This window comes from Mus musculus, chromosome 19 (assembly GCF_000001635.26).
Source record: "Mus musculus strain C57BL/6J chromosome 19, GRCm38.p6 C57BL/6J".
Taxonomy (NCBI): domain Eukaryota; kingdom Metazoa; phylum Chordata; class Mammalia; order Rodentia; family Muridae; genus Mus; species Mus musculus.
In genome coordinates this window covers 5,032,202-5,057,326 of record NC_000085.6, presented here as the reverse complement: position 1 = coordinate 5,057,326, position 25,125 = coordinate 5,032,202, and the positions used below count along the sequence as shown (strand labels likewise).

General features: G+C 53.0%; 3 protein-coding genes, 1 long non-coding RNA gene and 1 other non-coding gene across 18 annotated transcripts; 2 read left to right on the top strand and 3 right to left on the bottom strand.

Moving 5' to 3' along the window:
* Positions 1-255: 255 nt before the first annotated feature.
* Positions 256-7,328, bottom strand: Rin1 (Ras and Rab interactor 1). Of its 12 annotated transcripts, none has more exons than XM_006531710.3 (11): positions 6,826-7,328; positions 6,386-6,542; positions 6,073-6,253; positions 5,859-5,973; positions 5,697-5,769; positions 5,495-5,586; positions 4,611-5,351; positions 4,052-4,357; positions 3,597-3,728; positions 3,320-3,471; positions 996-2,538 (listed from the first exon to the last, which is right to left on the bottom strand). In XM_006531710.3, the coding sequence occupies exons 2-11, from the start codon at positions 6,538-6,540 to the stop codon at positions 2,089-2,091; spliced, it is 2,397 nt and encodes a 798-aa protein (XP_006531773.1). In that variant the 5' UTR covers positions 6,541-6,542; positions 6,826-7,328; the 3' UTR covers positions 996-2,088. The 12 variants fall into 12 exon arrangements, with proteins under 12 accessions (NP_001360980.1, NP_663470.1, NP_001360981.1 ...); XM_006531715.2 differs by having other exon boundaries at positions 6,073-6,126; positions 6,826-6,870; NM_001374051.1 differs by lacking the exon at positions 6,826-7,328 and having other exon boundaries at positions 256-2,538; positions 6,386-6,512.
* Positions 7,329-7,414: 86 nt separating this feature from the next.
* On the bottom strand, positions 7,415-15,964 carry Brms1 (breast cancer metastasis-suppressor 1). Of its 3 annotated transcripts, none has more exons than NM_001374047.1 (10): positions 15,716-15,964; positions 11,289-11,434; positions 11,101-11,191; positions 10,806-10,933; positions 10,598-10,677; positions 10,416-10,512; positions 9,843-9,935; positions 8,754-8,818; positions 8,295-8,334; positions 7,415-7,920 (listed from the first exon to the last, which is right to left on the bottom strand). In NM_001374047.1, the coding sequence occupies exons 2-10, from the start codon at positions 11,425-11,427 to the stop codon at positions 7,913-7,915; spliced, it is 741 nt and encodes a 246-aa protein (NP_001360976.1). In that variant the 5' UTR covers positions 11,428-11,434; positions 15,716-15,964; the 3' UTR covers positions 7,415-7,912. The 3 variants fall into 3 exon arrangements, with proteins under 3 accessions (NP_001360976.1, NP_598916.1, NP_001360977.1); NM_134155.3 differs by having other exon boundaries at positions 15,837-15,964; NM_001374048.1 differs by lacking the exon at positions 9,843-9,935 and having other exon boundaries at positions 15,837-15,964.
* Positions 15,965-16,192: 228 nt separating this feature from the next.
* Positions 16,193-18,501, bottom strand: B4gat1 (beta-1,4-glucuronyltransferase 1). The gene is made up of 2 exons (NM_175383.2): positions 17,295-18,501; positions 16,193-17,020 (listed from the first exon to the last, which is right to left on the bottom strand). Exons 1-2 carry the CDS (start codon positions 18,348-18,350, stop codon positions 16,829-16,831), a joined length of 1,248 nt encoding a protein of 415 aa, NP_780592.1. The 5' UTR covers positions 18,351-18,501; the 3' UTR covers positions 16,193-16,828.
* Gm30581 lies at positions 18,433-19,510 on the top strand. Its single transcript, XR_388294.3, has 2 exons — positions 18,433-18,857; positions 19,038-19,510. It is a non-coding gene; the product is annotated as a predicted gene, 30581 (long non-coding RNA).
* n-TSgct6 lies at positions 18,942-19,023 on the top strand. Its single transcript has one exon. It is a non-coding gene; the product is annotated as a tRNA-Ser (tRNA).
* Positions 19,511-25,125: the final 5,615 nt, after the last annotated feature.

Genomic DNA, 25,125 nt, shown 5'->3' with positions numbered 1-25,125 from the left:
CCCCTCTGAGCCATGGCAGGATCCACACTGAATTCTAGGGTCCCAGATTTAGAATTGACCACAAAAAGGAAGGGCCTGAGGTCTCCCATGAGACGAGCCCCACATCCTGCCCCTGGGGTTGCCTGAGCACCCCTGCAGACATTCCAGGTCCTTCCCCTGGGACTGAGTGCTACACGTCCTGTCTCATTCCCAGAAACGGCCTGCCCGCCCCACCCCGCCCACCCCAGTCCCTTATTTCTAGTTATCAAGCTTCAGTCAGTAGACACCATTTATTGAGCACCTGCAGAGTGCTCCATCCTGTACAAAGGATTAGGGAGGAAGGAAAGACATATAATGGAATAGGGGGCCATGCTGTTTAGAGCCTTGAAGATCCAGCAGCCTTGTGTGTGGCCCCTCCTGGGTGGTGGAGAAAAGGCCAAAAGAACCGTGGCCACCCTCCCCACCAGATGTTAGATATCAGATGAACTTGTCCCTTATCACACACTTTTCCCTCCTGCGGAGGGAGGGGCATAGAAGTGGGCAAGGAACACTGGTGGCCTAGTGACTAGTTTGGAACCCTATACTGACTAGATGTGGATTTGAAAGTCTACCTCCTGTTGGTATGTGCATCACATCTAAGTTGGTGCCCTGGTACTCAGAGGCCCAGGAGAGCAGCTCTGAGCCTGGCTGTGGTCCTCCTTTGTCCGGAAACAATCCTCTTCTAAGAATCTCTGACTATAAGGGGTCTCTGCTCTGCATGTCCCAAGCTGCTATAAGAGTGTGTGAGGCCAGTGACTGTCCACATTCTGAGGCTCTTAAATTCTCTTTAGCCACCCCCCTCCCACTGCTCGGGCAGGGTAGGGGAGTGAAGAGGGTGGGTGACCCTCAGCAGCTTCTCGGGCTGTATGCGCCCTCTTGTGGCTTTTGGTGGGTATTTTTCTCTGCTCAGATTTGCAGTGGGCTTCCCTCTGGGGCTGCTGCCTGAGCCTGGAGGGCTAGTCTGCTGGAACGTCTTGGGAATTACCTAACCTGTACTGCCGTGGGGCCCACAGCTACACCATTCCTCATTATCAAGCTTTAGTAAGGACCCAAGGAGTGGGGTACGACGGCAATGTTTGTGGAGCACCTCTCTGTTCTGGAAACTTCTCTTCCTGCTAGCGTGCATTATTTCTCAGGGTCCAATTTCCCAGAAATACTTCAGTGTCTCAACAGATTTCTGTAGCTGTCTTCTGACACACCACAAGAGGGAGTCAGATCTCGTTACAGATGGTTGTGAGCCACCATGTGGTTGCTGGGATTTGAACTCTGGACCTTCGGAAGAGCAGTTGGGTGCTCTTACCACTGAGCCATCTCACCAGCCCCTCAACAGATTTCTGATCGTGAGAAAAGACTGGAACATAGATGCTTTCTCTCCTACGGCCTGACCTCCAGGGTGACAACCATCTCTGAACTGACCGGGAAAGAAGACACAGGTGAGGGTAGTAGCCTGGTAGAGGCTGCCTACGGGACAGGCTTGCCATAGCTGCTAACACTCATTCTTTCTTCTTTCTCCTGCCTGAGCTGAGCCGCCAACCATCCATGTAGGTCCTGGGTCACTCTAGGAACCCTGCAGAACAGCAGTCATATCCCTTCTTTGCACACCAGATGCTATGTCTGAGAAGAGCTGTTAGTTTGGGGAGCTTTGCTGCCATTCTGGTTCCCTGACCCCTAGAACTAGGAGAGACTGGAGTTGCACAGGGTCTTGATGCTCCAGCATCTCTCCATGGGCAGTGGGAGAGGCAAAAGAAGCCAGGACTACCCTCCCACCACGCCCCTATGGCTATCAGGAGGATTTTCCCCTTACCAGACACGTTTATCCCTGTGGGCTATGGGGAGACAGAAGCCAGGGGCCTTAAACAGAGGGTCTGTGAGTCTCCCAGCTCTCTTAACGCTGCTCTAGTCTATATGGCCAGCTCCCTGTTCCCTAGCAGGTGGACTTATGAAGATCGGCCAGAGGTGGTGGCAGACACCACAGAGAACTGTGGGTGGGTGGTAAAGGAAGCTTGGCAGCTGGGAAGAGTGGACTTAGAGGCTCCCGGGGGCCCAGGTAACCCCTTTGGTTCTTCCTAGCTACTCTTCCAAAGCCTGGCTTCCTTCTGCCTTTTGTTCCTCTGGTCCTATGTGACCTCCTCTGGCCTGATCCTTGCCTTCTTGGTCAACAGCTATCCGAGGTTTCCCTTCTCTGTTTAGACCCCCTGTCTCCTCCTCCCATGCTCCTGCCTCTGGCCCCTTGCTGCCTGTCTTTGCCTTTTCTGCTACAGCCCCCTGGGTCTCAGGGCGCTCTGCCCGGCGATAGATGAGGTAGCCAGTTGCAGGAAGCCTGTGGGCTAGGGCTTCAGGGGGCAGGCGATGGTAGCCCTGGTCCTTGTAGAGGAAGAGGCCAAACGCATCTGGTTGGGTCACTCGGAACTTGGTAGCACAGAGTTGGCTCAACGTGGCAATTGAAGACCCTGGGGGCACAGCCAGGGTCTTGGAGGTGCAACCTGTGCTGGGGTCCTGGTAGGCTACTCGGAGGAGATGCTGTGCAGAAAGCAAGAACAAATCCTCAGCTCTGTTTGGTTGGCACTGCCAAAGCACGAGGGACAGGCCGAAGGTGTGTAAGACAGAGTGGGGTGGTCCACGTCCATGGTGGGCCTGACTGACTTGTGAGCTCTGAGGGGGACATTCAGACAGGGAGAAATGTGTGTGGGATTGTGGTATGGTGCAAGGCCAGCCAGAGGGAACTTTATGAAAAGATCCATGAGGAGAGTTCACTGTGTGCTGGGCTCTCTCCATAACTATTCCTAGGGCTACCTACCTAGAAATATTCCCCCCCAGTTCACCAGTACACCTACCCTTTATGGCAACCCAGGTGCCCATTTTAGAGATGAGAAAACCAAGGCACAGACAAAAAGTGATAGAGCTGGGATGAATCTGGGATTTGGCTACAAACTCTGGATTCATAAGCAAGACTGAGGAGGTTGAAGGTCAAAGATGGTGCACCCTGGCCAAGGTCTAACTGGGAGCTCAGACAGAAGCTCAAGGACAAGGAAGGGAGAACCTTAGCTGGTACCAGGGGCCAGGAATTAGCTGTCTCTCTCGTGTCAGTAGAGTTTCTGTGCTGATTCAAGGAGGCTGCCCTGAAGCTCATAGTCCAGTGCCTGTCCCATGGAACACATCCTCCTGAAGGGCTGATCTGATACTCAGATGGGCCTTTATCGCAATTATAGGGTGATGCAAGGCTAGTGAAACTGTGCTGGGTGACGTCAGAGTCCCTCTGAGCATGGTCAATAGGGGAAAGATGTGGGGACCGGCTCTTTACCTGGAAGCTGTGGGTGGCCGGCAGGCGGCGCTGTTCCCAGAGGGCCAGGGAGCGCTGGAGCTCCTGTGCTGGGCTGAGTGGCAGTGCTCGGGCCTGGCTTAGGCCACTCAACAAGGCCAGGCTGGCTGAGAGGCTGGTCAGGTAGTAGCCACCTGAGACACAGGATACATAGTACGCAGCTCAGGCTGGGGTACGGGTCCTGCCTTCCCTTCCTTGCTTACTAAGGACCTACCACAAGCCCCAGTTTCACCCAGACAAGAAGCGAGGGAACCCTTACCCTCTCCAGTGAGCAGGGTGGGTTCCAGGAGCTCTGACATATACTCAGCTTCTAACAGGAGGTCAGGAAGGTCGCACTGGGCCAAAACAAGGCTCAGCAGAGGCAGGAACTCATCAGCACCTGCATTCTCTCCTGTGGAGACATGGAAGAAGGAGATTCCAGCCTCCTCAGAGGTCCAAAGGCTAGGGTCCAATCTCCATGCTAGACAGTGTGGCCCCTCCCCTACACCTGCTAAAGCCCTAAGTGACTAGGCGACAGACCAGGAGCATCATAGCAACCTCAGGGAAGGTTACAGGGCAGAAAGGCACTATTCTCTAGAGTTCCTGGGGTGGAGAGTGGGCTCCTTCTATCTTGTTTGCAGTTCTGGGGTTCTGGGACAGGCTCCCTGTGGAGGGAGGTGATGCGTGGTTTCTACTCAGAAAGAGTGGCACAGGGGAAGGTGGTGGGGGTCCTACCTGCCTGGCTCTTCAGGGCTGTGTATAGCAGCTTGCAGGCCTGCAGGAGCCACTTGACCTGGGCACTAGGTGAGTAGGCACGAAGGAGCTGCAGCAGCTTCTGGCGCACCTGTTCTGTCTCCACTGGGGAAGAAAGAGTCAGGTGGGACCCGAAGGCTCCAGGCCCCTGGGTCCGGGCCAGGCGGAAGCCCTCAGCTAGGCGGCCGAGGGAACCATCTGCGGAAAGCCGGCGCCGCAGGCGGGCAGCCAGAATGGGTCGAAGAGGCTTGAGAACAGAGCGATGCAGGGACTTCTCCAGGACCAATTCTGCCGGAGAAGAGGTGGTTGCAGTCAGGGGAAAGAAGCCCGGAAGAGCAGGAGGCCCTGGCCAAGACAGGAGGTAGGGAGAAAGGTGGGGATAGGGACGGGGAATTCAGTGCAACAGTAAGTGAGAAAGGGAGTGAGGGTGGGGCACAGGGAACGCAGCAGTCACTAGGCACCCAAGGCAAGGAGAGAGGAGGACAAAGGAGGATGGAGAGCCAGGGACATGAACCTGTGGAGGCCAGGGGTCGGGCCTTACCCAGCCGCTCTGGTGGTAGCAGCTTCTCAGGGCCCAGCTCTGCGCTCAGCATGGCCCGGGCCCGACTTAGGGCCTGGCGGATGCCCTGCAACTCCCGGGGCTCGGGACCAGCCCGAACCTGGGTCAGTAGGTCCTGCACTAGCTGACCCACGGCTGTGTATCGGTTTTGCATTAGCATTGTGGCTGCCCGGCCCACCTGCCTCTCTGGTGCCAGCAGAGAGCAGAAAGCAGAACTCATGGACCGAAGCAGAGGCCGCCGGTGCCTTGGGCGGCTTAGGCGTGGGGAGGTTGTAGGGCTTCCTGAAGAGCCCTCCTCCTCTGAGCTGCTGGGAGAGCAGCAGTCCACCTCCTGAAGGGAAGGTAGGGGAGGAAGACAAGGGCTGGCAGCACTTCCTGGCACACGATATCCCACTGAGCTCTCCCTCTGCAGCAGCTGTCGAGGGGGCAGTCTTTCCGTTTGGCTGGAAGATGTCCCTGGAAGCACCGGGACTGGGGGAGGCGGCACAGCAGGTGGAGACAGAGGGCTGGAGGTCTCGGTGGACACTCGCACTTTGAAACTCCTCTTGAATTTCTCTCGTTTGGTGGGGCCCAGATCCCCGGGGAAGAGGGGGTTGAAGAAGCAGAGGGCAGCACCAGTGCCCTGATCCAGCTCTTGAGGGGAGCGAGCCTTCAGCCGGGGTATGGGTGGGGCTTCCGAAGGCCTCTGTTGGTCCTTGGTGTTGAGTGAGGAGCTCCAGAACTCTAGCAATGAGAAACCAATGGGGGGGGGGGGTGCTCAGAGCTGGCTCTGCAGGGTGCCCACAAAGGAAAATCTTGATTGCTCTTCCTTCCCCCATTTGACCTCTGTGTGTCCATCTGTGTAACAGGCTGCAGGGTACCCTTACCCATGCCCAGATGGGAGATGGCCTCCAGCTCTTTGTGGGTGGCTGCCTGATGAATGGCTCTGGGGAGTCGGAGAGGGAGGAGAAGAATGTCCCTAAGGACAGAGCAAGGAGCAGTCAGGAGTGAGCGGGGTTCAGATGCAGAGGACAGGCAGTCCAGGGAAGCAGGCCCAGGGCTCAGCAGGTGCCCCCCAGGCAGGCTCACCTGGTACGGCAGTATCCACAGATGAGCTGCACCAGGTCCTGGAACATGAGCTCTGAGCCCTCCAAAGAGACACCTGAGAGACATTGGGAGTGAGGCTGTTCTCTGGGGACCTCCCTCCCCTGCCTGTCTTCCAGCCCCTGCCCTCCAGGCCACCCTCCTCACCGCCAGTACTCTCTTCGATATAGTGGCTGGAGACAAAAGAGGGGCCACTAGCTTCTGGCAGCCGCACACACAGAGCCTGGCACTGGCGAGTGTTAGATTTCCGCACCAGGAAGGTCTGTGAGTGAACGAGATTAGGAGGCTCTGGTCCTCCATGTCCAGGCTGGTTCCCTCCCATCCTTGGCGGGCTAGGCCTTGAGGAAAGGGAGAGACTCACCCCCGGAGGCTCTGTCCTCAGCACGTGCAGCGCGGCTGCAGCGTTGGCCCGCAGCTGTAACCACACAGGCCGGGTGATCAGCAGCCGCTCCCGAAGGCTCACAGTACGTGCTGGCTGTTGGGACCCGCCTGCCTGTACCCCTCTGGTATCAGGTGTGTCATACAGTGGGTCTGTAGATGGCCTGGGGGCAGACACCCAGACCTGGGGTGAACACGTCTTCCCATTCTGGGCTTCCCATCTATCCTGTCCTTGCCAGCTCCTCCTAGATCTGCCCTCACCCGATGCACCTGGCTGACCCCCCAACTTTACTAACTTTTCTTTCTGTTGGTGCCCAGGTACAAAGTTCAGGTTGGTGGCTCCCAGAGGGTGTGCTCCGGTCTCACCAGGGTCTTCCATGGCTGGGAGCTCCTTCGGCTTCTCCTGGGACTCAGGAAGACAATCCAACCCCCAAGGCACAGGCGTGCACATTCCTGGCGGTGAGTAACACTTCCTGAAGGCGGTTCGCCCTGTCACACCCCGCCAGTTAACTCTTGTATGTCCACTCCATGTAGCCAGTGTCCACTTCTTCTACTCTTAGACAGTCTTGAATGGCAGAGAAGCCCTCCATGCCAGTGTCATCATCAGGCCCCGGCTAAGGGAGGACCACCCCCACACAGCACCTCCTGCAGCCTCCTCACACTAGGCAGTGGGGGAGGGAGGGGTTAGGCTGGATCAGCCAAGTTCCCATAGACCCAAGCCACACCCCTGGGTCACCTTAAGAAGTCTGTGGTCACTGGCTCATCGGCTCCAGCCTTGCAAAGGGGGGGCGGGGGGGGGGGAAGGTCAGCCTTGTGGGAGAGCACCCCCTACTGGTTGCAGATGACTCATTCCTGAACCTAACTTGGGTTTTGTGATTTCAGGTTGCTATGGAGAAAGGATGCTGTGTCTCCATGGAAACTAAGCTCTTTGCTTAACTGAGGTTCTGGGGGTGGTTCTGACACTCACTGTTAACCAGAGGGGGAGTGTGGCTGTGAGGTCGACAGCACTTGGTGCTGCTGCTAGCTGCCTCCCACACACAGGCCCTGCTAGCTAGCCTGCCTTGCCAATCTGCCGAGTGTCTGGGGCAGGTGCAGACATGACCTGGCCTCCAGGCATGTCCAAAAGTCCCTTCACCACACAAGGCCATGTGCTTCTCTGGCTTGCCTGTGCCATGCGGCGCTTCCTGCTCTGGTCCCAACTTCCTCTCCCAGGCTTTTCTCTAAGTCACAAACTACAGGGACCCCAGCAAAGTCTGTCTTAGGTGCTCCCACAAAGCCTTGATTCCCTTTTAAGATACAGCAGCCACACATCAGCCACACCAAGGTCCCAGGTTAAATTTTATTCCAGTCTTTGGAATCTGAGAGGCAGACACCAGGAATAGCCCTGAGAAAGCCTGGGAAGCCGTCCTCTCCAGCGGCAGTCAGGGTGGACAAGGCCCAACATGTCTGCTTGAGAGTTCCTCCTACAGTTGGGCCTGGCTCAGTGGCTGAGGGCCAGGGTTCAAGGTCAGGAGGACTGCTGCTGTGACTCTGGATGAGGCCTGGTCTCTCTGTGGGGGGACGCTGAAGAAGTTATTCTTTGGGAGGGAGTGGGCTGGTCAGGGATGGAGACCACAGTCTTGCTTGGCCAGGTCGGCTTCAGGGCCACAGTTGTGCAGATCCCAAGGAGAGCAGAGGAGTCCAGGCCAGTGGTGGCAGAGGGTCAGGGGCCAGCAGCAACACTGAAGAGCTACTAGGCAACCCCCTGCCTTTGCAGAGAAATGTTAATCCTGCGTGAGGTACCAGCTGCTCCCAGGACCCTCCGAGCGAGAGTAAATGCAGGGTCAGGGTCCTAGTGGGATATGGGAAACTTCTGAAGGGAGTTGAACCAAAAGGACCACCAGCACTTCCTTCCTGACGGCAGTGAGGAAGTGCCTTACTCCCTCGTCCATCAGGGTTTCTTCTTCCTGCCCTCTTGGACCCACCCTGCCTGGGGGCTCCAGGCACTTTTATCTTCTTGTGATCTTGGGATTGGGACTGGGTTCTTGCCCATGTTCGGCAAGCGCACTACCACTGAGCTACATCTCCAGCCTACTTTCCACCTCTACCTGTCCCTGCTCCCTCAGCCAAGAGCCTCTCCAACCTGGTTCTTATCCTCAAAATCCCACAAAAGCCTCCAAGTGAGATCAGACTACCAAGCTGACAGGCCCACGTCATGGCTCTTACCGTCTGCTTTTCTCTTCTGAGGGGACACTGCTGCCCTGGCCTGGGTGGACAGAAGAAAGGGTCCCTTAGAGTCCACTTGATCTTGTGGATACTGCCCCCCACAGTCCAGGATGAGAGCTGCTCTGAGCCAAGCTGTGTGAAGTCTGTTCTACAGCAAGCGCGGAGGTGTCTCCGCTTGGAGGCCAGCCCAGCAGCCGCCCCTCTCTTTCCTGCCCTCCTGGAACAAGGGCTGGCACAGCCATCCTTCCTCAAGTCAGTCTCTAGGCAGGAGGGCCACAAGATGCCACAAAGTCAGGGCACCTGGGCTGGGACAGCTGTTGCTGAGGAGACAGTGCCTGAGCATCCTTGGGTACCAGAGCTGGCATGGGACCAGGTGAGGAGAGTAGGGAGGATGGGGCTGGAGGGAGCAGAGGGCGGGTGGCAAAGCAGGGCGGGGTAAGCAGGCAGCAGTGGACCCACCTTTTTGATGGCTGTCCAGTCTTCCAGGATGTCGATCTCTTGCAGCATGTACACAATGTATGGACCTACACAAGGGTCAAGGAAGCAGGGCGGCTATAGGAGGGATGCGACAAGGCCCCACTGAAGGCCACAGGCGGCAGTGCCACACCACACACCCACTGCTTAGGAAAGCTGGCACACGGAGACTGTGGAGGTGGTGCCAATTTTTTTTTTTTTTTTTTTTTTGAGGCTTGGTATTTATGGTCCTGGCTGGCCTGGAACTCAGAGATCCACCAGCCTCTGCCTCCTGCCTCAGGGACTCCAGTTCTTGTCAAGTGGATGAAGCCCTACCCATTTCCCTCGCTCATTCTCAGCCCTTCTCAGGACCAGGTGACCAAGGCCCAGCCCACCCTGAGGGGCCCTGCACCTGCTACTGACAGTTAATGGCTTACTGGGCCCTTCCTCACCTGAAGGCAGATCCCGGCGTCTTCCCTCCTGGGAACACTGAACTCTGTATCTGAAAGCTATCTTCACCCACAATGTTCAACACTGTCTCCCTCCCACCTGAGGTGGTCCCAGGGCTGGCACGATGGCTACGGAAGACCTCGGCTCAGTGCTACGCTGTGCTGTGTAGCACAGGAGGGTCAAAGACAGTGCATCCCTTAGGATGCTCACACACAAGAGAGCCACATTCACTGGGGAAGGGATGGGGGCTATGAATCAGGAGAGACTTCAGAGAAGACGGCAGCTGACATGACACCATGGAACAGACAGGTAAGCGCGGCAGAGGGGCTGAGCACAGCCTGGGTAGGAACGACTGAGACAGCAAGAGGCCTACACCAGGACACTGAGGGGAAGCCAGAGTGGCTTCAAAGGCTGATCTTTACTCAGGACATTACTGAGCTCAGGACAGTCAGTGAGCTGAGCTTCCTGTTTGTTTGGGGACCATGGAACTCAAAAGAAAATCCTGACAAATGTACACTTTCTTGTGACACCAGATGGCCATGAGTGATTGTAGCTTGACCCTGTCCCACATGATCCTTCTAACCTCCCTGAGTCCAGGGCCTGCCCCATCCTGCCCAGTGTCAGGCGACTTGAGTGGAAGGATACCAGAAACGAGCGGTGCCTTCTTCCTCTTGCTGGGTGGCATGGCGTCCCCGGCCTTGGAGCTGCTTCTGCTATGTAGTTTGTCGTCCCACCACTCTGTGCCCAGAGACACAGAGTCAGGGTCAGGACAGTAACCCACAGGCATGGACAGCCTGGCCTTCCCTCCCTTCCCCATCACCACCAGGAGAGTCGCCCCAACCTTGGTTGAGGCTGGCAGCCTCTTGGTGCACTAGTGCAGCCTGGGGAAGACCACTGCCCTTCTTTGCTTAAGCCTTAGGTCTTCTATTTGCTTTGTAGATGGGGATGAAGGAAATTTGTGGATCCCATATGAACACTGACGCCCTACCACGGAGAGGACAATGGTTTTTTTATATGCATCCATGTGTCAGTTGGGTACCGCATTCTCAATAGGGTCAGGCAGGGGACCCACTCTGCATGAGCCCCCACTATATGTGGAATGCTGAGCTACACCCTTTCCTGACCCCAAGAAGTGGGCCTTTTGACTCCCCTTAAGCAGCCTGGGAAACTGAGGTCCAGAAAAGGGTGGGGCGCTTTAGGATCGGGCCCTGGCCTCACCAGAGCTGATGTCAAGGCTCTGCCGGTCCTCCTCCAGCCTCTGGATCCGCTCCTGCAGCTCCCCAAGCAGTGTGTCATACAGCAGCATCTTCTCACTCTGGGAGGGGACAGCCGCTCAGCAGGGGACCTGCCATACCTCAGTCTCACCCAACTTCCCGTGGGGCCCGTCCACGCCAGCTCACCTCCAGGTGTTGTTTGGCTCCCTGGAGTTCACACTCATACTTATTCCTGATCACATCCAGACAGAAGCCCTTGTAGATCCCTGCAGAGGGAAGAGGAGTCCTGTTTGGCCAGAGGCCCTAGTGTCCCCCAAAGGAAGAGCTACAAGGATAGGGGCAAAGTGGAAGGTGACAGAGAGCTGTTTGGGAGCAGAGCAGGGCAGCTACAGACCTGCCACCTGAATGCGGATCTTCAGGCTCTGCTGCAGCCCGCCAAGAGGTTCCGTATATTCTGGGGCTCTCTCAGCCCCCACTTCCTCCAGTCGTAAACGTAGCTGGCTGAGCCGTTCCCTGAACAACCTGGAGGTAAAAAGGCAGCTGCGTATCACCGGCTTCTCCAATGGTCACTTGTCCTCTCAGGTAAATGCCTACCAAATACCTGCTCCCCTTGTGCCCCACTTGCTGCTCGTCACTACGGGCACCCGCACCCCTGCTGCACAAAGGCCCGCCAGCACTCCCATGCTCACTTCTCCTTCAGCTCTGAGAACTGCTTTTCCAGGTCCAGCATCTCACTGACACACTCACTGCGGCGCCGCTCATAGTCTTCATCATCCATCTCTGGGGTGAGAGGGCAATTAGGAATGGTTCTGCAGGGGCAGGCTGCTGCTCCCGGGGGGAGGCGGGAGGGGGAGATGGAGAGGTTGCAGGGGCTCACCTGAGCTCTCCTCCTCTGACTCAGTTTGGCTGCCACTCCGCTCCTCCTCGCTCTCATCTGCCTCCCCGTTCATCTCAGCTGCTGAATCCCCTTCTGCCTCCATCTCTTCTGTTTCTTTGCCTGAAGGCTGGATGGGCATCTGGGCTCTGGGAGAGGGAGCATGGGCTATTACTGGCCACTGGCCACTTTTGGAGCAGCCACACAGGGAGCTGACCAAACACAAGCCTCGAACGAGACAGGGGAAGTGACTAGTGTCACCACACTGAAAACGTGCTCGATGGAACCTGCTCCTCTTACAGAATTCTGAGATGCATGGGAATGCTCACCAAGGCTATGAGTCATAATGGGAAAGGCCTCCTACTGCCAATGGGACTGGACCCAAGTTCCTGACTGGCTTGCAACAAGACCCTTGGTAGACTGCACTTGACCTTGAAGCCCTGCTCCTTTACCTCACTGAATAGCCAGTTCTTACTCCTACCCCTCTGGTCTTTTCCTGTGTTCTAGATCAAATCCTGCCACTTTTCTTCAGTCCTCAGTGTTTCCTTCTCTGTGATCCTCTGGTTCCTCCTCCTGGCCCATATCAGAAGCTTAATGTTCAAGTGTTTAGAGATGAGACCTTCAGGGTTTTGTTATTCATTTAATACACATACACACACACACACCACACACACACACACACACACACACACCACACACACCACACACACACCACACACACACACACCACACACACCACACACACACACACACACACACCACACACACACACACACACACACACACACACACACACAGACCACAAAGCATATATGGAGGTCTGAGACAGCTTGTACGAGTCAGCTCTCTCCTACCATGTGGGTTCCTGGCCTGAACACTGGTGGCAGCTGCTTTTACCTGCTGAACCATTTGGTTAGCCCAAGATGGGGCCTTTGAAAGACAATGAGGTCTGCCCTCAAGTGTACTGATGGCCTTCATCAGCAGAGGGTTCCTGAGAAAACTTGAGTCTTTCCCTTCCACCTTTCTAAATGAGGGGCACTAGCAAAAGGCTCTTGTCAGGCACAAGCTCCACAGCCTTGTCTTCCCAGGGCGCTGAGAAGTATGCATATTTTACATATATAACTTCAACATTATGTGTGTGAGTGTTTTGCCTGCACCTCTGTCTTTGCACTGTGTGTGCGGTGCCTGCAAAGGAAGCATCAGACTTCTTAGAAACGAAATTACAGCCGGTTTTGAGTTACAAAGTTGGGGTTGGGAATGGAACTGGAAGACCAGCCAGTGCTCTTATTGCTGAACCATTTCTCTAGGAACACCAACGTCCACTAGAAAAACTTTTGATACTGGGGATTAAACAGATTCTTTTTTGTTTGGTTGGTTTTTGTTGTTGTTTTGTTTTTGGTTTTTTTTTTTTCTCCAAGACAGGGTTTTTCTGTGTAGCCCTGGCTGGCCTGAAATTCCTCTGCAGACCAGGCTGGCCTCGACTCACAGAGATCTGCCTGCCTCTGCCTCTGGAATGCTGGGGTTAGAGGAATGCATCATTACTGCTCAGCTAAACTCAGATTCTTTTTTTTTTCCCCCTTCGAGACAGGGTTTCTCTGTATAGCCCTGGCTGTCCTGGAACTCACTCTGTAGACCAGGCTGGCCTTGAACTCAGAAATTTGCCTGCCTCTGCCTCCCGAGTAAACTCAGATTCTTAAGCATGCTGGGAAAGCCAGCATTTAGCGATGCTCACAGCCTTTTTTGAGACTTGGTCTCACTAAGTTGTCCAAGCTGCAACAGGATTACAGCCTTGCCTCTCTCCACTCAGATAAATCCCCTTCTTCATAAATGGCCCTGACTCAGGTTTTTATTTTGTTTTGGTGAAGGACTAAGGATTGAACTCAGATTCCCATAAATGCTGAGCCCCAACTACCACTGAGCAATATCCTAAGCCCCTAGCACTCCTAAGGACGTGAACAGGAAGCACCTTCCTCTGTGGAAGTTCAGATGCGGAAGCTCAGGGTTTTCCTGAGGAAAAACAGGAGGGGCTGGAGAGGCGGCTCAGCAGGTAAGAGGACACTGACTGCTCTTCCGGAGGCCCTGAGTTCAATTCCCAGCAATCACATGGTAGCTCACAACCATCTGTAATGGGATCCAATGCCCTCTTCTGGTGTGTCTGAAGACAGCTACAGTGTTCTCATTTACATAAAATAAACAAATCTTTTAAAAAAAGGAAAAGAAGGCCGGGCGTGGTGGCGCACGCCTTTAATCCCAGCACAGGCAGAGGCAGGCGGATTTCTGAGTTCGAGGTGTTTCTAGAATTCAATTCTAGGTCTCAATTCCCAGTACTGGAGAGAAAAAAAAAACTAAAAAGCAGAGAGAGCCTGATGAGGTTCATATACATAATCCACACGCTGACGCAGGAGGCCATTCTGGGTTAGACAGCGAAGCTCTGTCTTAAAAAGACACAAAAGCAGTATGTCTGGGGGTACAGGTCAGTGGTAGATTGCTGTCTGAAGAGGCACCTAGACTAGATCTCTCTGGAAAAAACAAACACAAATAAAAAAATAAAGCCAAGTGAGGTGGTACAGGCCTGTTATCTTAGCATTCAGGAGGCAGGGGGATTACTACAAATTCAAGCCCAGCCTGATATACAGTTAGTTTCAGGCTAGCAATAGCTGGTGAGGCTGTGTCAAATCCAAATGAGTAGGTAAAAGAATGAATGCAGAAATATGAAACAGCCCCGTTTAGTTAATTTTCTGTAGTTCTCTGGGCCTTGCGCACACTTGCTATTCTGACTTTCACCTCCTCCTCTTTCAGTGTTTGGATACCCAGCACTCACACTAAAACCACTGCGGCAGAATTACGAATCAATTTCCTTGTAGCAAACACCAACATTTGCCAGTGCTTGCCTTAGGTAACCTTTCAGAAACAGTGAACACTAAGCCCCTCCCCTACCTTTCTTCCTACTTATCCAGTATTTACTAAGCACCTAAAGTGTGCCAGGCACCAACAGTCACCGTGGACTGTGGCAGATGCTACAGTATAGCTATGACAGCCTTTGGCCTCGAGGAAATGACAAATTTCTGGGAGAAACGCAAAGAAGCAGACCTTTATAATGGTGTGAAGAGAGTCAAATTAAGGTGTTATGGGAGGTGTCTACACAGGAGCTGGAGCTTGCTGCTACAGTGACAGCTTCCAGAGGGAGACAGACTAGGTGAGGACCAGGCCGCCTGAGATGGAACATTCCAGGCAGAGTGAAAAACAAGTACAAAGACCTAGAAGTGAGAAAAGGGACCAGGGACACAGGCATGTGAACTTCCACTAGACCCAGGCTCCTCTAGCTACATACGGCAAGTTATTTAGGCTTTGTGCAGTCTGACTTTTCAGGCGGAACTGTGAGAAGGGGCCTCTGTTGGAATTCCCAAGGTCAACAAAGGAGGCAGGAGGAGAAACCTCTGCAGAACAGATTGAAAATCCAAGAGTTAGGGTGGAAGGTATTTTCAGAAGGAAGGAGACAACGAGAGATTGATACTGCCAGGCCCCCAGAGAGAATAGGTCATCTTGGATGTAGATGCTTCTAGTTCACACTGGTGTGATTTCTACATCTCTGGTTGCTGCTCTGTAAGTCTTTCCCATGGGGAAGGCATAACTCCTTCCCCCAGGAAGTTTTTTTTTGTTTTGTTTTTTTCGAGACAGGGTTTCTCTGTGTAGCCCTGGCTGTCCTGGAACTCACTCTGTAGACCAGGCTGGCCTCGAACTCAGAAATCTGCCTGCCTCTGCCTCCCTAGTGCTGGGATTAAAGGTTTCTTTGTTTTTTATCTCATATTCTCCCAGTCTCATGTCCGACCACCCAGTGAAATGTGGGTGTTTCATCAGGACAGGGCAGCAGGCTGTCCTACTCGCCCAGTGCAGTGCCAGCTCACTTGATGACTGGGAATTTCTAAACCCAAATTAAACAACATAAACTTTTGCAGTATAGAAACTGGCTTTTCCTTCTTGGCAACCCTACTTGGAGTAACGCTCCTTCACACCCATGCAAGTAATTATAGCGCCGGACCTGCAGGAGAGTTTAGTAGCATTTCCTCCTGCTCTGAAAATCCAGATCTCCAAAACAGCCTCACTGTTCCCCTTTTCACGCCTCAGACCCTCCACACTGGCAATTCCTTTTCACCGTTGTATATACTCTTTCTAAGACGCAGGATGAATTCAAGGATCTCCTTCCTCCAGCTGACTCTGATCCTGACTTCGTTAAATGAAGTCACAACCAATCGTCCCTCCTTAACCCGGGTACAAATAGGGGATATACCATTGCTGAGGGTTGTAGGGAGTGGAAGAGGCACACGGTAAACGCGCGGTGTATAAGCACCTCCACAGCAAACCTCCAGGGAAAGCAGACCCCTCCCTACAGACACAGAGGACAAACTCTGCGGCGCAAGGAACTATCCCACCTCGATCCACCCTCGGAACCGCGGGCTCCTCTCAGGCCAGCGCGCGAGTCGGGCCGGTTAAGTCTCTGCTTTAGCTCCGATCCGGAAAGCCCAACCCAGCGCCGGGCGTGGCCATACGCACCGCAGACACTGGGGCCTCCGGCCTCACGTCCAGGACTCCCGGAGAGCTGTCCGACCCAGGGTGTGAACGCCGCCGCCGTTGATCTCCGGAACAGTGCTGCGCAGGATTCTCTTTCTCCAGGAGGTGTCGACGCTTCCGTGTGCGTCATCAGGAGGCGCCCATTTGTGGCGCTTACAATGGAACCACTGGTGTCCAGGCATGCCGGGATACGGCGGACGGGTCTCCATAGCAACTGGCCCCCAGTAACCCAGGCCTTCAGCCTGTCCTAGCATTGTGGTCGGTGTCCTTGGGTCCACCGCCGTCTAACACGGTGCTCCGGCCCACCACCCCTCGGCTTAGGAGAGTAACAGAGCCAGCTGTGGGTGTGACATTCGTTTATTTACATAATGTCATCCGAAGGCAAATGAGCAGCCCAACCTACTGGAGGGCACAGATCTGGGACTTTAACCTTTATCTCTTTCCTCCTTCAGGGATCTCGGAGGGCGGAGGGCGAAGGCATGAGAGAACGGGAAACGTTCTTAGCACTACATTCTACGTTTTCATCTTTCTTTCCAAAAGCCTCATTTTATTAAACACTCAAGCTTCCCACCTCTAGCCCATTCAAACTTTTTGCTCTGCCGCTATCCACCCAACATGGTTAATAGTAACAATATCATAATAACACTGTAGCAATATTAATAATACTTCACATTTGTACGAAGTTTACAGGATGTTTACACATACAGCGTCTCATCTGAGCCAACAGTTCTGTGAGGTAGGTATTTTCACCTCCCTTTTTACAGACGGCGTAACGGAGGCTCAGAGAAGTAATAGTATTTGCTCAAGGCCACACAGCTAGTTAGTGGTAAAGCTGAGACTTGACTCCCAGCACCCCATAGTCAAGTCCAGTGTTCCAAACCCATAGCTACCTCTGTAAAGTGGAGGCATGTTTCTTACCCCAGTCAGGCCTGGAGCCAGATACTGACAATTCTCAGACCATGGAAGACAAGGACTCAGCATCGGTGGGGAGAGTTGGGGTACCTAGCCTTCAACTCCTGTTTGAACTGGCGGTAAAGGATCTTATTGCGCTGGTTTTCAGCCTCCTTTTGGGGATGGAACTTCAATGCCTCCTTGAATCCCTTATGAACCAGAAAACCTTCGTTCAGCACCTCAAAATTAAACCCTGCCACGTGCAGCTCACAAGCCTGGAAAAGGGGCGGGGGGGGGGGAGGGAGAGATAGAGGAGGGGAGAGGGAAGAGAGGGAGAGAGACAGGGAGAGGTCACAGTGATTTAATCACAATAACTTAATGATATCCCCAGGGCCCACATGATCATCCCTAAAGTTCCACTCCACTGTCCTCAATTCTCCATCATCCAACCACTTTCTTCTTGCTTCACTGCCTCCTTTCCACCAATGGCCACTTCACCCCTGACACGCCTCCAGTCTTAGTCCTACATGCCCTCTCCCTTTTAAGTACCTGGCTGATTCGATTGAAACCATACTGCCGAAAGCGTTCGTCAAATGTGGGCACCTTTCCTCCAGCCACATAAAATGGTTCCCAGGGGTCCCTCCAGGGCACCACGTAGGCAGGTCTCAGCAAGCTCTCCTCTGGCAGGTTGACCCAGCGGGAGTAGTTGGTGGGCGCATGGCAAGGCGTGCACAGCCCATAATAGAAGGGCCGGACTTCGCCCACCTGATAGAGCTGCACCAGCTCGTTCTTGTTCATCGGCATTCGGCGGGACCGGCGGATTTCAAATGCAGGCACCACCAGGGCTGTGCCATCCCAGTGATTGCTCTGATCCAACATTTCCCTCAGGCCTCTCCACAGCCCTTCGCTGGGCACCATGTCCACATCAATCACCAGGGCGTAGTTGGCCTCTTCCCGAGCCAGATTCCTTAACAGGTTATTGGGATAGGAGGTGTTGGTCCCTAGTGCATAATTAATCCCGGGCTGGGCCACCCTGGCTAGCTTGTCAAAGACCTCTTGGCAGGACCGCAGCAGGGCAAACTCTCCAGGTTCTCGGGGGTCGGGCACAGCAGCCTCATAGCGCGAGGGGCACACGAGGTGCATGGCGACCCTGGCGCGCATCTCGGGGCAGTGGCTACTCAGCGCGTAGGCCAGCACCGTGGCCAGCTGCGCCTCCTCTTTGGTGGCCGCGAACACTGAAACGGACAGCGGACCCTCCCAGCGCTCCAGAAGTCCGGACAGGTGTAGTAGGTTGTCCACACTGGCATGCGTAGCTAAGATGACATCGTTGGGGTCCATGGTGGTCTTCAATAGACCCCTGTAGACGCGATAATCGCCGCTGGCATCTAGAACGCCTCCGGAGGCCAGTGCGGTGCGGAGTTGAGACTTTACCTGGTCTACGGATCGCGGAGACGGCGGGAAGAACTCGAAATACTGTTCCTGCTCCTCCTGGCCGTGCAGTCCAGAGAGCAGCGATAGGTAGAGCAGCTGCAGCATTGCCACCAACATGAGCGCGGCCAGCAGCAGCTGGTAGAAGGCGCATCGGATGGCGTAGGACATTTGCATGGCTCTCGGGGATCCCGGCACGAAGCAGGGACCACCGGGCCGTAGCCTCTGCCAGCCACCGCAAGCCCGGATTTACCGCAGCCTCCCGAGCGCAGCCGAGGCCAGCCGAGGCCAGCCGAGCCCTACGCGCAGCTCCTCCCACCATCCGCTCGCCTCCATGGAGGCGCGTGCCAGCTCGCCCTCTGTGAGAGAGGAGGAGCTACTGCAGCAGTGGTTCCTCGGCGCGCGCTTTGCAAACGCTGAACCTAGCCGCGGTCTCGGCGCGCGGCCGAGGACCCCTGGACCGGTTTCTCTCCCCGGGGAACTGGACGCAGATCCCCCCTACTCCCCCCCCCCCCCAGTCCTAGCGCGTCCTGAAACTTCAATGCGCTCGCTGGGCCACAGGAACAGGATCCCCGATAGAGCTTGGCTGCATCACTGGCGTGATGGCGCGGGTCCCGGTTGAATCCTTCCTAGAGGAAATTTAAAAAACTCTTTGTTATTATTTCTTCTTCTGAACTTTTCCGGGTGAGTACCAGAGTCATGAATGAAAGCGTTGAGGTGCGCTGGAGATGGGAGATATGGGAATGTGGAAAGGATCATCGTGTGTGGGACGAGGTGGCCGAGTGGTTAAGGCGATGGACTGCTAATCCATTGTGCTTTGCACGCGTGGGTTCGAATCCCATCCTCGTCGGTCCTGTTTTGTAGGGAGAAGACTTCTTAATTTTCTACATTCTTCCTCTCGTGAGCAGCGAAGTGAAAACACCCGGGGTCCGACTCTCTTCTCCAAACTATTTGCCCACAACCCATGTTTCCAGCGGGTTTTGTACTACAGCTTTCAGGATGTGCATGGCGTTAAGGTTCCACTCTTCTTTTCCTTTTAAGTACAGCGTAGGGGTCGTTTCCTCTAAGAGGAGTACTCGGATTTTGACCATCAGCACCTCACCTGATCGTCTCTGCAGGGGTGTGATTATTTAAATCACTGCTGCTTCCTCTCGCTTCCTCCAGGGTGGAAACATCTTATTTACACAGTCCTTGGTCCATCGCATGCATTGAAACAGTGTATACTGAAGACACTTAGTGTTTGAGGGTGAATGGAAACCGTGTGGGGGAAGGGCGGGTACCTCCGTTGCTTCATCAACTGACTTAATAAATAAATACTTGACTTTATTTTTAACTGAGTCAAGAGATATGCTGCGAGCAGAAGACAGACTAGGGAGGGCACCTAGTGGCAGGGTTGGATTGGGTGGGTTGGGGGCTTCCACAGGCTGTAGGGTCCTAAACATTCAAGATACCCCCATTTTACAGATTGACACAGAAGTACTCAGAGGTGCCAGCTCTCTGCCAAGGCTGTGTTAGTCGCTGGGACTGGGAGCCCTGCACATAAAGGTAGTGTCTTTTTCAGTGAAGACATGCGTCAGGAGAGGTTCCGAATTTTCAGGCCTGGTTTTGTAGACACAGGGATCAAAAACCAGACTTACTGCACTGTGAGAACTTTAGTTCGGTTTAGTTTTTCAAGACAGGGTTTCTCTGTGTAGCTCTGGCTGTCCTGGCATTCACTCAGTAGACCAAACTGGCTTCGAAGTCAGAAATCCACCTGCCTCTGCCTCCTGAGTGCAGGGACTAAAGGTGTGTGCCACCATTGCCAGGCATTGTTTTGTATTGTTTTTTAATAACCTGGGCTGTAGTGGGGTACACACTAGGGAGGCAGACTCAGGTAGATCTCTGAGTTCAAGTTCTGGTCTATAGAGCTAATTCCAGGATAGCTAGGGCTACACAGAAATCCTGGGGGCAAGTGGGCATATCTTCTCTCTCTCTCTCTCTCTCCCCCCTCCCTCTCTCTTTCTCTCTTTAACTGATATATAGCTCAGTAATCCTGTTTTTAACTTTTTTCTTCACAAACAGAACTCTTAGAATAATAGGCTTCATAAAATAAACACTATTAAAATGGAACTTTAAAATATTTCATTTGAAGAAAACCTTTGGTGGCTTTTGTGAGCTAAGGGGCTATGGCGAGGAGGAATGAAGTAGGGATGTGGTGGAATGGGCACTGGTGCAGCTGTGCTCTCCCCTGAGCCACCCCCATTTTATTTTATTATTATTATTTTAAAGAGTACCTTGCTATTGTAGTTCAGGATGGGCTTGAACTTGTGAGCCTCCTGCCACCACCTCTGGAGTGCTGCCAGCACATTATTTTATTGTTTGTGGTTTTGTGATAGAGGGTGTGGGGTTTTGTTGTTGTTGGTGGTGGTGGTTTGTTTTTGAGACAGGTTATCTATGTAGTCTTGGTGATCCTGGAACTCACTATGTAAAACAGGCTGGCTTCCAACTCACAGAGATTCGGGTTTGCTGCCTGGGTACCTGGCCCCATTGAGTCTGGCCTCAGCCTTAGTATGGAGCCCGAGGCTGTCTTCGCGTGATTCTCTTGCCTTGTGTTCCCCACTGCTGGGATTTCAGGCATACCTACCATGGCTAGCTCAATTTCTGTTTTAAAGGCTGGATGGTATGGCTTACATTCCCACTAGTAACAGTTGTCCAGAGAGCTAGCATGGCTTCTCGCTCTGTGCTGAGGCTTGTCTTCAACAGCAGCCAAGATGCTTACAACTCTGCTGTAACCTCTCCCGACTCTAAGGACCTGCTCGGGTGAAACGCATGCTCTTCCCAGGTCAGTTCTGGACATGCACCTCACTCTGCATGCACATGACTTTAGAGAGGCCTTGAAAGCTCAGGGAGCTTTTCAGGTCACCACAGAAGCCCCTTCCAGATTTTCCCTGTCAGACCTTGAGCTTTCTTTGCCTTCACTGGGATCCAGACAGCCGCTGGGCCTCCCTGGGCCTTTCACTGTGGAGAGAACTGTCCTTGACCAGAGCAGCGCCCTCCTGAGGCTTCTGAGCTGTGCTTGGCCTCAGCCCTTTGGGTTGTTCCCAGATGTGTTGAGACAGAGGAAGGCAGCTCTGTTTTAACAAGGTCTGCTTTCCCTCCCTCCTGAGCCGATCACCTGGCTCCTCACAGCTACACTGTGTGAGTTGAGTTTTTGTGGCTGTAGCAAAACCTCCGAGATTAAAAACTTACATGGAGGAGTGAGTTGAGTTCCAGGACAGCCAGGGCTGCACAGAGAAACCCTGTGTCAAAACAAACAAACCAACCAACAGACATTCAGACAGACAGAAAGCCCAAACAGACTCAACACACAATCCTTGAAGACGTTTAACATCCGAACTGTAACAACCAACCAACAAGCCCAGGAGAGAGGAGAGACGAAGACAAAACACTGCAAGGAAGTCTTACTTTTAGTTGCCTTACCTTTTTTTGGGGGGCCAGAATTTATTTATTATTTATTGGTGAAAGTCTTTAAAACGTCAAACAAACAAAAGGACTAGTGAGATGCTGGCATGGAAGCACCTGCTAACCAACTCAAGTCTTTAGTGGTTCTCAACCTGTGGGTCCAGACCCCTTTGAGGGTCCAATGACCCTTTCACAGGGGTTGCCCAAGACCATCAGAAAACACAGATATTTTACATTATGATTCATAACAGTAGCAAAATTACAGTTATGAAGTAGCAACAAAAATAATTTTATGTCTGGGGATCACCACAACATGAGAACTGTATTAAAGGGTCACAGCAGTGGCCGAAGCCTAGTTAGGTGACTTCAATCAACTGTGATTTTGTTGAGAGACCCTGAAAAACAGCCTGGACACCATCCAGGTCCACCCACAGTATCACGGCAACAGCTATGACTACAGAGGCATGCCCTGTTCTGTCATGCTCTGACATCCCCTCACCTGTTCCTTGTAATAGGCTAACCTCCTCAAGATGTCTCTCCACGTTATGTGGCTGCACTCTCCCTAGAGGAATGTGTTGGTTGGTTCCTCTCACCAGGGAAGCTGGATCAGGCCATATCACAAGGCCATGGGCCAACTGGTCCTTGGGCAACTGGTCCCATGGGCAACCTGGTCCTTGCTCAAAACTCAGCTAATGGGCTGGAGGGCTGGCTCAGCAGTTAATCGTACCAGCTGCTCTAGATGACCCAGGTTCAGTTCCCAGCACCCATACAGTAGTCACAAACATCTGCAACAACAGTTCCAGGGCATCTAATGCTCTCTTCTGACTTCTAAGGGCACCATGCACACATATGGTACATATACATGTAGGCAAGACATTCATTCACAGCTTTGTGGGGCAGAGTCAGACTCCCTGAGTTCTGCCTTCCCAAGTGGCCGTACCCTATGGCAGAGTGGACTCGGGACCCACAATCCTACATAGCCTTGGCCTAGTGCCTCTAGCCAGACCAAGGCTGCAGCCCTATCCAAAGCAGAAACTACCGCTAGGGCCCGGGAAGGAGCGCACAAGTTCACAGGTGTCAAATACTTCTCTGATGTTTTTGTTATTATTGCTTAGTGTTTAAAATTCACCTTCTAACCATTTTTACATATGATTTTATGTGTATATGTATGCCTGTGTACCCCATATAGCAGTCAGAAGAGGGTTGTCGGGTACCCAGGAACTGACTGAAGTTACAAACAGTTGCAAACCATAATTCGAGGACCGTGGCTCTGAAGGAGCAGCCAGTGCTCTTAACCTCTGAGCTGTCTCCCCAGCCCTGCTTGTTTCTTTTTGAGACAGGGCCTCATGTAATTCATACTGGCCTCAGAGTCCCTAAGTGGCCAAAGATGATCTTGAAGTCCTGATCCTCCTGGGTGCACCTTCTAAGTCTTGGAAGGCACCTACCCCATGGCCAAGTGCTTCTCATATGTAGAATTTTAACCAGTGCTACCCAGCCTCCTTATAAAAGGTTCAAAAACCTAGGGTCAAGACTGAGCTTCAAATGTCTGTGTCCCTCCTAGGAAGCTGGCTCAGTCCTCTCCATACTGATATTTCCAAGGGCTTGCTGGTGGGAATGGGTTGCTTTGAGGTGAGGCAGAGTCTGATGGCAGAACTGTATCAGGGCTGAGGAGGTGGTAGGAGCAAGACACTGGGCAACAGGAAAAGGACAAGATGGGGTCATGTTTTTGTACAGTGTGAAGATGTGTCTCTGTCCTTCCTTGCCTGCCTAGGGCACCTTTTGATTGGTTAAAATAAAAAGCCTCTGGCCCAAAGCAAAAGACAGAATAGTAAGATGGGACGGTTAGGCAGAGAAAGGAATTCTGGGAAAGAGGGTGGCGTGGGAGATTTAGCAACTAAGATGTAGAGGAGAGAAACTGACTGCAGCTATTGATGGAGGAGAGGTAATGAATCATGTGGCAGAACTTGGTCTAAACGGGGTGACTGAGCTAAAAGCTAGTGGAGAACAAGCCTAGCATGAGGCCTAGGAATTCAAAAATAAATATACACGTCTTTATTCAAGAACTGGGGTGGGGGGCTGGTGAGATGGTTCAGTGGGTAAGAGCACCGACCGCTCTTCCAAAGGTACTGAGTTCAAATCCCAGCAACCACATGGTGGCTCACAACCACCCATGATGAGATCTGATAACCTCTTCTGGTGCGTTTGAAGACAGCTACAGTGAACTTATTCTAATAAATAAATCTTTGAAAAAAAAAAAAAAAGAACTGGGATGGGCATAGAAAAGGTACTTTCCTGGCCCAGCCAGCCAGGCCTAGAGAATTCTCTGAAGAAGACTCAGCAGGCCTTGGGGCCCAGTCCCACCAGCCTCGTCAGAAGGTCTTGGCCTTTACTTGAGGTCTGCCTTGTAGCTTACTTATTTCTCCTTCCAGCGTCATAGCTTACCTTACCCTCCTGGTGCCCTGTGCTGGCTCAGCCTCTGGACCATGATGTGCTCCTTGAATGTTCACGGTACACAGGTGGCACACGTGTGCGGAGATGGAGACCACTTCTCCATCAGGGACCCTGGCTGGGCTGCAGAAGACCTGCTCAGACCCGACTGCCTCTCTGAGTTGTTTTTTTGTTTTTTTTTGTTTTTTTTTTTTGTTTTTTTTCAAGACAGGATTTCTCTGTATAGTCCTGGCTGTCCTGGAACTCACTTTGTAGACCAGGCTGGCCTCGAACTCAGAAATTGGCCTTTGACCTATGACCCCAGGCAGTCAGCTAGCTGGACTGGAGCTTTAGGTGAAATGGCCCCTACTGGCTTGGCTTGGAGGGCCCCTCCCCATGGCAGTGACTTGGTTCAGCCAATGGTGGAGGAGGAGGAGCTAGAGACTTTTAGGAGCAGCTGGGATAGAGTGCTCCCACCCCCGCCCCACCCCCCCACCACTTGACTTTATGGAATGAGCTCCAGGTAAGAGATAGGTATTTTCTTTCTGGGCTGCAGGAACAGGCGAAGCAGCTGGCAGGACAAGGGTAAAACAGTAGCCTAGGAAAGAGAGCTAAGGGGCCCTCCTGGAGGAGCTCAAGAGAAAGGCAGACTCGCTCCGTAGAATGACATAGAGACTTCTTTTTTTCCGAGACAGGGTTTCTCTGTGTAGCCCTGACTGTCCTGGAACTCACTCTGTAGACCAGGCTAGCCTCGAACTCAGAAATTCGCCTGCCTCTGCCTCCCAAATGCTGGGATTAAAGGCGTGCGCCACCACCCCTGGTTGACATAGAGATTTCTAAAGAGCTAGTAGTTTAGTTGTAAAATCAGGCTTGTAAATCAATATTTTGTATGTAGTTCAGACAATAAAAAGTTACCTCACTGAGCTAGCAGGTTCTTAATTCCGTTTATGCCTCCTGCGTCTTTATTGGTATAAATACTGGATAATTTACACAATTATATGTTCACCATATGTGTGCCTGGTGTCCACAGAGCCCTGGTGCCGTAAGAGGGCGTTGGATCCCCTGGAACTGGAGTTAGAGTTTC